The following is a 12413-nucleotide window of genomic DNA, read 5'->3' on the forward strand; positions in this document are numbered from 1 at the left end:
CTCCAAGTGACCCATTTCCTGAATTTTTGTGTAAATCACTTGGTGGTGGCAGCAATACCATCCAAGGACAAGGAAAGGAATTGTACCTTGGGAAAGTTTTAACCTAAGCTGGTAGAATATAAGCTTGGGAGGTCTTTCATGCGGGTCAATCTGTACCCCAGAGTTCAGAGTGGGGAGGGAACCCTGACACAAGCACTGCTCATACTGAATTCAGACATTCTGATTATTTAGAGATGCTCAAATTTACTATATTCTGTCAAGTTAGAAAATGTGAAAAATGCATGTATCAAGCAGATGCCTAGAGACACTTTATTTTTTATTTTTGTGTGTTTGTATGTATGTATGTATTATCGTAGCACCAAGGATCCCTGGTCATGGACCAGGACCCCATGGTGCTAGGCATTGTACAAACACAGAACAACCACCAAAAAAAGACCTTCCCTACTCCAAAATAGTTGTAGTCTAAGGCAAGAGACAACAGATATACACAGACGGGGGAGTACAAGGAAAGAATGAGTCAATATTGCTTGGCATGTTGGTCTGTGGACTCAGCACTCTGGCAGCTTAATTGTTAAGTTTTGTGTTAGCAAAGGATAGTTTTTTTAGAAATTTTTTTAAGGTGGATCATGAGGTAGCCTTACAGATGGGAGCCTCTTGGTTTTTTTGGGAGCATCTTCTAGCGTGAAGGGCAGCATGGGAGAAAGCACAAAGATGCTTGTTTGAAAATCTAACAAGTGGGCGATGGAGGCTGGCATCAAAAGACATCAAAATATTGTTTCATTATGCACATACTTGATTCCGCTTCAAGTGAAGCATGAATGTTAGAGTTGTTTCGAGCTTTTCATCATTCAGCTATAACAGGGATCACTTTGGCACTCCCAATCCATATGAAATGGTCGAGAGTTCACTATTTATATAATCATCCACTTTTAGAAGTGAATGAGTTTCAAGTTTTCCAGATATTTGACAAAAATATCTGTGTTCCAAACTTCCTTGCCCTGTAACTGAAAGTCTGAAAAATACAATTTTTTTTAATAATGGCAAAAGTGCATAGTTATAATAATGGAAAAAGTATAGGGTCATTGCAACTAAGGGTACATCTACACTACAGGGGGGAGTCGATTTAAGATACGCAAATTCAGCTACGTGAATAGCGTAGCTGAATTCGACGTATCGCAGCCGACTTACCCCACTGTGAGGACGGCGGCAAAATCGACTTCTACGGCTTTCTGTCGGCGGCACTTACTTCCACCTCCGCTGGTGGAGTAAGAGCGCCGATTCGGGGATCGATTGTCGCGTCCCGATGGGACGCGATAAATCGATCCCCGAGAGGTCAATTTCTACCCGCCGATTCAGGCGGGTAGTGTAGACCTAGCCTAAGGCTGGTTTTATAACTTTAAAAAAACCTGCCCGATGCTATTGGAAAGATCAAGACTCTCCTGCTTTAAGCAAATGAAATGCTTTCCCCATAGAATTTGTTTTCCTATAGACTTTATAAAACCTGGGGAAGGGGAATTCAGCATAATTTGCCTAAATTCATGTAGATTTTCTGAGACCCTACTTCTGATATTTAAATAATAAGGATGGCACTGTAGTCAATGTAGTATTCTGGGAATAGGAAGTCTGTTCTTTTATACCACAATTGATTTTCTGTACTAACTTTGCCTACAAGTACATTGTACTTCGATAGTTTTACATACGGTAGCTTAACAAGATATTCATGTAGATTTATCCTCCTGTTCACAATGAGGCCATTGTGGCTATCTTAGTTCCTGCATTGACATTTAGTAAGTAGGAACCACAGTAACGTTCTGAAACCTATCCACTTAGTGAACATAAAATCATAGCTCCCTGGATGAAAGAAAGGTCAAATAAATTAACTTTTTAAAAGGTAGTAATATGATCATTTGGTTAAATCTTTTTCTCTTACCAATGAAAAGAAACTGGTAAAGGTCACATAGTTCACTAAACACAATTTTGTTTGTTTCATGTTCTAAATTTGAGAAAAGCTTAGTTCTGAGCACTTAAATACTTCCCTTGGCTTGGGGGCCCAATGCTGCAATGTACTGAATTCCTTCAACATCCCTTGTAACCAGTGAGAGCTTTGAGTTCTCAGTATCTTTCAAAAGTAACCCAGAGTGAGAAAAGAATATATTATAGCACTTTTTATAATGTGATTCAATTTCTTTAGCAAAACCAAGATTCTTATCTAAGACCTGTGAACATTTGTAAAGCAAAACATCTGTTTTTCAGTGACAAATACATGCATAACAAGCTGAAGTTAATTTATTTGTAAAAGGGTACAGTGAATTCTTACCTTTTTACTTCCAGTTCCTGAATATATTTGTTTATTATTGGTTTCCTTAAGCATTTTTTAAAATTCTTTTAGCTGTTTATTAAAACTCTTTAGCTAAGATATCTGTTTACAAAATAGTGCCTAAAAGCAAAGTGTGTCAAAGTCAGTACCTTCAGCAAATTAATACAAAGGAATCAGAGGTCTGATTTAAACTTGCCAAATAAGCAAAATTCAAATAGGTTTCTTTTCTAATATGTTTGCACAATATAATTACATGCACTGAAGAGGCATGACATTTGGCTATGTACCCATGTATTCTGCAGCTACATAATTCACTCCAACTAGCCTCTTGCCACAAAATTTTGCTCCAGCTTTTATTTAAAAAAAGTTTCTAGGACACATGGTTGTGAAGATAAAACTGTGAACTCTGTAGATGAAGTGTTGTCTTCCTGAGTCGACAGAAAGCCTAAAACAAAAACTACATAATGCAGTTTTGACTTGATACAAAAATCTAGCGCAATCATTTAACTGAAAATGTGAAACAGTGTAGAATAAGTTATTCATATAATAAAATAAGACATGTGCTGATATAGTGGTTGTATGCTTTGTTATTTAATTTGTTGAAAACTTCCAGGTTTTTTAGTTTCATGAATTTGTCTCAGAACTCATGGACAGCTACATCATAGTACTTCAGAATTCAGGAACCTACGTGGAAAATGTTGCCTCCAGTGTGGCTGGAGCATGGCCTGGAGCACATGGAGCTCGGTCAAGGCTCTGGAATCAGCTCCATTTACTGTTCTCATTAAAAAATGAAAATGAATAGGTACAAATAGGAATCCCCAAATGTAGCATGGTGTCACGTTCCCAGCATGCACCCAGTGCTCACAAGCAGCTAGAGGGTGAGGAAAGATGTTAAGCAATGATGGTGTTTTCATCTATGAAATGCTGCTTTCTTTAGCAATATGATGAACTTCATTTGAGGAGACGTGGGGTCTGTTTGGTGTCCTTTCTGAGAGGTAAAGAGCCGCTCCCCCCCCCTTTGTGTAGCCCTGGTGGTTCAGTGGCTGAGAAATTGCTGCCACGCAGGCTGATCCCATGTGCAGCCAGTCCCTTGTCTGTCTTTCTCTTGGCCTGTTTTAGCTCCCCTGCATAATGTGTGTCTGGTTGGAGTCCACTGAGGAAGATAGTTTTTTCTAAGCCTGAAATCTGTAGTCGTTTGAAAGACTTCCACTGGAAACAAACAAATGTCCTGTGGGCCATTGTATTTATTTGCCTTTGTCGCTCTGATTTCCCAACCATGTTTTTTTCCATGGCTTTGTCTTTAATTAAGCTTGGGGCAAAAACAAGCATTGAACTGTCTGGGTGGCTCTTAATTAAGAGTCTTCTGTCCTTGCTTTTTAAGGGCTATGAAGGTTTCATGCTGTTTAACTGTAGTTTGGCTGGTTATTATTTCCATAGCATGTGGAGATAAGAGGAACTGGTGTCACCTTGGGTAATGTTTCTGTGGTTTTTGGGATGAGTATTCAGCACCCTTCCAACTCCCCACTTCCCCATAGTCGTCTAAAATTACAGCTGCATCCAAGGACCAGGGAAACTCCATTCATCTAGGTTACCCATTTATCATAACAAGCCTTTTTAGAATCAGGATCAGGGCACGATGTGCCACCTTTCAAGCTTCTCTGTTTAGATTCCATTTTCGTGTACTTCTTTAAATACAGTAGCAGCAAACAGAGATTTATATGATGATAAATTCTCTCCTTGAAGATTAAGAGATGAGCAGTAATCACAGGTAGCCTTATTTGCCCACACCATAGTCATAAGAAGAAAACCACAGGTTGAAACAAAGTGGCAAAAAAAAAAAAAAACTCCTTTAACACTTTCTTGGGGATGTAGCAGTGAGGATACCTGAGCTATCCTGATCTGAACTTTTAGTTTTGGAAGAGACTATTTAAAAGCTCTGATAACATAATTTTCCATGTAATTAGGGCCTTAGCAAGTGTTGGTGAGAAGCTGTGCTGTTGTTAGAAACACATTTCTGTCATTGAAAAAGAGAAGAGGCTGGCTGAAACCCAGCTCTGAACCAGTGATCTCTAGATCATCTGTCTAATGGACTCCCTACTGTGCTTTTTTAGTTGTGATGAGAGATTGGGAGGAGGAAGGTGATGGCAAAGGAGGTTCTGGATAGATACTCCATGCTAACTCTACTGGGAAGATTTTGTTTTCTTTTGGTGGTTTGATTTTATTTTACATGCCATTCTTGCAACTCTGTCTATTGGTGAAAATGAAAAGGATTCTGGAAGAAAGAGAGAACAAAAATATTCATATAAGGTGGTAGACTGCAGGAGCTGTTATCATGGCCTAAGCCTGTGTGGGTATGTCTGTACTGCAGTAAAAGCCCCGCAGCACTGAGTCTCAGAGCCCGGGCTCCAGCCTGAGCCTCAATGGTCTACACTGCAATTTTATAGTCCCGCAGCTTGAGCCCCACAAGGTCAAGCCATCTGACCTGGGCCAGCCACGGTCAGGCCGTGGGTCTTTTATTGCAGTGTAGAAATACCCTGAGGTTACTGGCTAACACCTTTGGCTTGCTGGGCTGGCACCTTTTTCCATCTGGATGATGTGAAACACAGGCTTGATGTGGGCACAGCGGTGAAAAGAGGACAGACACATGAATGGATTTTAATCAGCAAGCCACAACTTTTATTAAATGTAAACACAGGGGAGGGGTGTCACCTGACCAGCATCCATACCCTCCTATGCCAGGTATTTAATTGGTTCCAGTGCAGGAGTTACAGGGCTCCTACCATATAATCCATAACTTGGGGTAGACTGTCCTCAGCCTACCCCAGACTCAGCTCAACCTACTCCCCCCCCCCATCTTCCTCAAGGGGGACAGAGGTTGCAGAAGGGTCATGACCTCGGCCTGCAAGGGCTACAAGGTCTCTCCCTATCTCATGAGCCCAAAACCCATCACCAACATTCCAGGTCTTTTATCTCTTGGAACCATTCATTTTATCCTTTTCATTGCACTGGAAACTGTCCACCAGTTGCAACAAATTAACAACTCAACCAGATATCTCAGTTGAGTACCAAGCACATTCCTGCCTAACCTGCTGTGACTTCAAGATGCTGCAAGGCAGGCAAAAAACTCCCCAGTCATCCACACTCCTCCCCCACCCCCAACTGGCCAATGGCTGCCACAGACTCCAAAGGGGAAGGAGGAGCTATTGTATGTCCCTCAGCAAGTGTCTCATACCCTTGCCACTGAGGCTGTCCCCTTTTCATCTCTGGTCCCATCAAGTTTCCCCACCCACTGAAGTAGGTGGGTGGCATTTCTGTTATGAGTAGCATCTGGGCTGAGATCAAAGCACTGGCATTTGTGAAGTAATTTAATAGGAAGACAATGGAAATTATTTACTAATGCTCAAGGGATGGTGGAAGGGAGAGGAAAATATAATGCATACCCGCTCTAAACTATCATGATATCTGCATTAACCACAATATTTGCAATCCTGTTTTTCTCTCAGTCGTGTTCAGAGGATTGACTGGACAATTTTTAGTGAAAGTGAAGCTGAGGTGTTGAGTGAAATATATGTTTGCAATATAAAAGAGAATATTATAATAGTAGGGAGACCGAATGGTTTTCTTCTGAGATTACAGAATGATTATGGGAATGGGAATAGATTAACTCATGCAAATTACTTGGTATGATTTCTGTGTATGTGAATGTACATATTTACCCAAAATATTTCAATGTACACAGAGAGAGAGAAAGAAAAAGAGAAAACGATTCAAATGTGAAAACAAATGAAAATTACCAGAAATTTACATACAATGTGAAGAAAAGTCCTTTTATCCTCTGTAACTCTAGCATTTGGCAGATTCAGGAATAAATAATCTTTTGTGGCAAGGGTATACCTTATCAAACATATGCAGATAAGTGCTAATTAATGCTAATTAAGGTTTCCTGTCTATCTAGTTGGAAAAATGTCCAAATGTTATGAAATCCAGTTAGTATGCCTATTACCCTAATTGTTTTATAGGGGATGGTTCTTAATTAAAATATGTAAATTGACCTTAATTGCTATATACTAATGGGGGTTCATGTTATCTCACTAAAAGTGACAAGATAGTGAGGAGGGGTACTTAAACAAATAATTCTGATGAAAACTTAACTAACTGACCTTTATTCAAAATTATTTTTAATTAGAAATTGGCAAAAGAAGCATTTTTCCATCTATGTTTCTCTTTAAATTTAAATAATGTCAGAATATTACAGATCTTTAATATAGATATAAGGCATTTGTGAATTGTAGCTTAATTATTCCTAACAAACAAGTTAATTTTGTATTTGTTTACTGTTTGTTATGAAATGATGTGATGATCTTAGATTAATCTGAGGGGGAAAATTATGTTTTACAACACTGGATTTGAATGTGTAGCTACTATTTATTTATTTATGTATTTATTTATTTATCTATCTTTCTTACTCCATCATTATGATGTTGAAGTCTGATGTACTGGTACTGCCAATACCCAGGGCCTTTTCTTTTGACAGCTGAAGCTCCAATACTGCTATTACATGCCTGGACCACTTTTTCTCATATAGACCCCCCTTTGACTTTAGTGTAGTATAAAACTCAGGGTTTGCCTTTACTGGGATGCAGGGCTGTGCCTGGGTATATGCAGTTGAAGGATTGGGATCTACATGAAAGTTTTTTTGTACAATCATACATAGAGTCTACTTTAAATCAAAAACAAATTGTTTAAATTATACTTTGTATGTGGATTTTCTTATATAGTTTAAATAGCTTGTAGTGGTATGTTTACACTTAAAGAGCAAAATGTGTACTTCCAGTCTAAACTAAGGAAAAACAACAATAGAGAACATAAATAAAGTTGTCATGAGATAGAGAGCTCTGTGTTTGTGTGTGCATATCCTCTTTCACAGGCTGTAGTAACTCTGAGAACAAAATGGCTGCTGAACTTGCGACACAGAAATTTAAAGATGTAGGAGATAGAAAACAAAAGGCATTACAGTCTCATATCTGCATATACCACAATGAACTGGCATAAATATAATAAACGTACATTTTCTACAAAATTCATTGGCTCACAAAAACCTATGTAGGCCCCTCTGCATACCAGGGTGGCTGCACCCCCTGCATGCTGCAGAGAGGACATAGCTGGGATACAGAGGGGCTCTTTAAAGAATTTTGTATTCCAGTTACTCTCAAACTATACCTCTTGATACCTAAAAACATTTAAAAGTAATGCTGTTACCTAACACTTCAGCATAAACTGACCAAAAAAAGCTAGTAAATATAAATCTACATACAGAAAAGATGCATCTATTTTATATAGCTCTTGCCCATTTTTGGTGTATTTGCTATATTATAGTCCAAAATACATTCATTTGTGGCCCTTGATCCATAATTACAGAGATGCAATAACCCACTACACCTAGATAAGGGGGAGCAGAAAGTAACCAAGCACTATAGCAGTCTGTTCACTAGACAGTGCTTCTCAAAGCTGGTCCACCGCTTGTTCAGAGAAAGCCCCTGGCGGTCCGGGCCAGTTTGTTTACCTGCCGCGTCCACAGGTTCGGCCGATCGCGGCTCCCACTGGCCACGGTTCATCGCTCCCGGCCAATGGGGACTGCGGGAAGCCGCAGCCAGCACATCCCTTGGCCCGTGCCACTTCCTGCAGCCCCCATTGGCCTGGAGCGGCGAACCGCAGCCAGTGGGAGCCGCGATGAGCCGAACCTGCGGACGTGGCAGGTAAACAAACTGGCCCAGACCACCAGGGGCTTTCCCTGAACAAGCAGCGGACCGGTTTTGAGAAGCACTGCGCTAGAATAGTGTTTACACTGCACCTGTGTTTGGGGAATGGATTCCATTCCCACTCCCACAACTGGCACTCTCAATAATAGTTTAGTCAGTTTCATCCTTAGGAACAGATTCTGCAATTTTGTGCATGTAAGTAACTCCCAGATAACAGGGGCAACCAGCTAATATAGAGGAAACAGTGAAACCCACTAATGAATGTGTGTTACTGGTCCCCGTCTCTGCCAATTTGGAGAGGATGAGTTGACAGCCCCTAGCTACAGAACCTTGGCCGTTAGCTCAGGCAGCTCATGCTTTTAGCTCTGGAGATCCCCTGTTCAGTCCCCAGTGTGTTAGGCAAGATAACAGCCATCGTGTAAGTGTGGGCTCATCTAGGATTTATGTGACAGCCACCATCTTGACTGACACACCAGGGATTGAATCAGGGACTTCCAAAGCTAAAAGCATGAGCTGCTACAGCTTGAGCTTGGTAGCTGGGATCTGTAACGACTCATATCTTCTGTGATCAACATGGGCAGGAGGGGACCTGCAACTCACCAGTGGATTACGTTGGCACAGAGTGCTCTGGAATGCATAAAGCAATCAAACGGGGGGGAAAAAACAACATTGTTTTACTTCAGTCTCTAATCTTAGATGTTACTTGCAACAAAAGTGCATATAGAATTTTGGATGGAAGTGTGTTTTAAATGGATGGTTTCCCTTTCATTAATACATTGTAGTATATACACCATTTATAGACTCTATAGGAATGTGATTTTTGTTTTTTTACTTTGTAAATCAATCTGAAAGTTTTTTACTGTGTTTTAACAGGACATTGTAACCAATGTTTCTCCAAGAATTATACGTGGAATTACATCAGGCCCCATATATGGCCCAGGTCAAGGCTCTTTCCTAAATATTGAGCTTATCAGTGAGAAAACTGCAGAATATTGGTGTAAAAGTGTCACTGAACTGAAGGCTGACTTTCCCAACCGAGTAAGTACAACTCAAACATAAGAATGCTGTATGTATATTGAAAGCATTCAGTTTATAGATTCATAAATATTGATGTATGTAATATATTTTATTAAAGAATCTGCCAATCGCTTTGCTGTTGTAAAAACAGACTACAAAAAACAAAAAAATAAAAAACACCCACTTAAAAATTCATCAGAACAATCTCCACGATAGGGTAAAAGGATGCTACACTGACACCATACAAACAGATGAAAAAAGAGATGCATTAATACTTGTTTTGTTTCGCTGATTTTGCACTCATGTGGAAAGTCTCCCAGCTGGGTGATGGTGTTGGGTGTCTGTGCACCAAAGTGTCTCCAACACCAGCCCTGCCCAGAATGCCATTTTGGGGGCAGACAAGGACAGATCCAGTGGCCCCAATACCCTGTGCAGCTGGCATAGATGGGGTACAGCCACTATTCTAGCCCATTAGAATAGTATTTTTGAGATGGCTGTGCATCAGCCAAGCACCCTTGTGCTAGGTTCAGAGTGGAAATCACTTCCCCGAGCAATCTGCCCCCAAACTTTACAGAGCTTGAAAACTCAAGATTTACATGGCTTGAATGGATTTCTCCCTTCACAAGCATTTAGCTTAGTCTGATTCTGCTCAGTCTTCTGGGTACTTCTAATTCCAATTAAGCGTGATTAGAGACTTAAAACAATTAACAGCACAGTGACTCCCATACTAACAGTACTTCATCTTATTTTCATTGTCATTCACTCATCACTTGGTACAAATCCTTACAAGTATTCAGTCCAGTCAAGAATTAGTTTTAAGTATCAGCAGAGAGTACATAATCTGTGGCATACTGACTATGGATTGTCAATAAATCAATATTACGTGACCAACAGAGGTAAGGGAGTTGAGTTTGGGTTAAGAAAACTCCATTCAACCAGACAGAACTACTCATCCCTGAGAATAACCAATCATCATGATAGGCCAGATACATAATCAGCATGACCTGTGAAATGCCTAGACCCTTTAATCAAGACTGAGCAGGTGATTTAGGTCCCATAAACATAGGCCTGGTCTATGCAGAGATAATGTACCAGAATAACATTTTCTGTTAGGGGTGAGATTTTTTTTAGCAAATTTTTAGCAAAATAGTTATATCAATACAACCCCTAGTTATACTCCAAATAAGCTATACCACTAGGACTTCCCAAGTAAACAAAATTTCCATTTTGCAAGGACTTCAGAGACCTTTCAGAATTTTTCATTAAAGAGAGAGACCTCAGAATAGCCAATAGTCTGGTAGCTAAGGCACTCACTTGGGATGTGTGAGACTTAGGTTCCAGTCCTTGCTCAGATTCCGGCAGAGCAGGGGCTTCAAACTGGGTCTCCCCTATCCTAGGTGAGCAACCAACCACAGGGCTATAGAGTCAGTCAATCTTCCTCTGGCGTAGTGAATATTTTATTATTTATAGATACTGGAACAGTTCCAACCAGGGGCAGGGAGAAATCACCAGTGAAAGATTGACTCTGTAGTGTGTAGGGCACTCCCCTGGGATGTCAGAGACTCAGGGTCAAGGTCCTGCTCTGCCTGGTTCAGAGCACGAACACATTTAACTTATGAGAGGAACTTCAGAATTTTAGGTAATGGCATTCAATGCATTGGAACCATTTTTAGGATACACTCTCTTTTCTCTTGTTTATCCATCTCCTCTGCCAGCTGCTACCAGGAAAGGAGTCATTGAAGCCAGGATTAATGAATCCATGTGCTGGCAGAAACAAATGCCTTGTCCATTGAGTACTAGTTATTTGCCTCAGATGAAACTTCATTGTTATGTGTGGAATTAAGGAATTGCAAGAAAGAGAACACCAGCAAGTGGGAGAATAAACTATAATGTAATCGATTTCCTCTATCTAGAGTGTACAAGAACAGAGAGAGAAGAAATATTTGTCTACAAATATATTTAACCTTCCATGAAACCAGAACTATAATAACAAGTTTTTACATATTTAAATATACTTTTTAAACAGACTAACACTTTTTTCTTGTTTGTACTACCTCCCATTTACTGTATTTCTATGTTTCTTCTATTTCTTCAAAGCAAACAATATATAGTTTTCCTGTTATCTGGCCCTCATTCCTTGCTTTTATTATGCTTTCTTCCCATTTTCAGTTTTCATTCCTGAAGTGTGAATACAGGTAGCTGTCAGGAAAAAAGTGTGAGAATGTCATGAATCAAGAAGTTGTAGTTAAATGCAGAGCAAATGTCCCATTTGACCTAGATATTGCTGCATGTGGAAGATTTGCTACTGTGCTGTAATTCTTGCATTACCAAGGCCCAGTGGGGTGAATAAAAGGTGGGACTGTGAATATGAAAATAATTTTCTTAATTTTATCATTTTGATTTTAATGAACATCCTTAATTTGAGTCCTTGACCATTCTGAGTACTCTACACAATGGTTTGTCCAAGAAGAATTTATAACTCTACCCCTGGGAAAGACATTGTTCTGCAGCTTTCACGGAATATGTATTACAGCATTTTGTGGATGAGACCAATTCAGAATTAGTAGTAAATGCAACGGTTTAGTTTAAGAAAATTGTAGAGCTTCTGAGAGCCAGGAGCTATATTAAAATGAGTCCAAGTAGTCACCGTTCTGAGGATTAACTTTTCCTGATCCAATCCCTACTGTATGAGTTATTACTTTTAGAATATGAATTTTGCTTTAGCGTTCTAACCCTGCCTGACTTTTATAGAATCTTAGAGGTTGTTTACATTACATATGGATATGCAAAAAGTAGCTTCTAGCAGCATAATTTTGGTTTGCTCACAGGCATTTTTTTTTTTCAAATTTGTCCATGAATTAAACTAAGAACCATAATCATTATAATGGTAAATTCATTGCTAACTGAGAACAGATTTTTGTTCACTGAGTAGAAATCTCTTGATGCTTATTATGAAATGCTCTGTATAATTACAACTTGCAGAAATTGTTTTTCTACAATCCTGTTCATTCCTCTTGAAAAGCATTTTAAACCAGACATTTATTGTTTTGTTAAGTTTTTAAAAAGGGGGAAAAAACACTTTTTGAGCATTGTGTGAGTGAACTTAATTAACAAGCAAAAAATGACATTATCAGCTCAAATGAAAGCAAAGCAGAGATGAGGACACAAAAGTGGTTTACAATAAAGAAAATTATCTTGCTATAGTAAATAGTAAAATCAAACCAGAATTGATATTTAATTACTTTTGCTTTGTAATACAAATAGTTTTAGGCAAAACCTCTTTTTAGACAAAGGGAATATGAACTAAACTGCTTGCATAC

At 39.3% G+C, this 12413-nt stretch overlaps 1 protein-coding gene across 2 annotated transcripts in view; it reads left to right on the top strand.

Annotated features, from left to right (window-relative positions):
• Positions 1-12413, top strand: part of DPYD (dihydropyrimidine dehydrogenase) — a 613360-nt gene that overhangs the window by 417255 nt on the left and 183692 nt on the right. For both annotated transcript variants that reach the window (XM_054037742.1, XM_054037743.1), the window contains exon 14: positions 8950-9114. In XM_054037742.1, the coding sequence (XP_053893717.1) occupies positions 8950-9114 (165 nt within the window). The remainder of the gene's footprint in view (positions 1-8949; positions 9115-12413) is intronic.

The sequence above is a fragment of the Malaclemys terrapin genome, chromosome 8, assembly GCF_027887155.1.
Source record: "Malaclemys terrapin pileata isolate rMalTer1 chromosome 8, rMalTer1.hap1, whole genome shotgun sequence".
In the NCBI taxonomy this organism is placed as follows: Eukaryota; Metazoa; Chordata; order Testudines; family Emydidae; genus Malaclemys; species Malaclemys terrapin.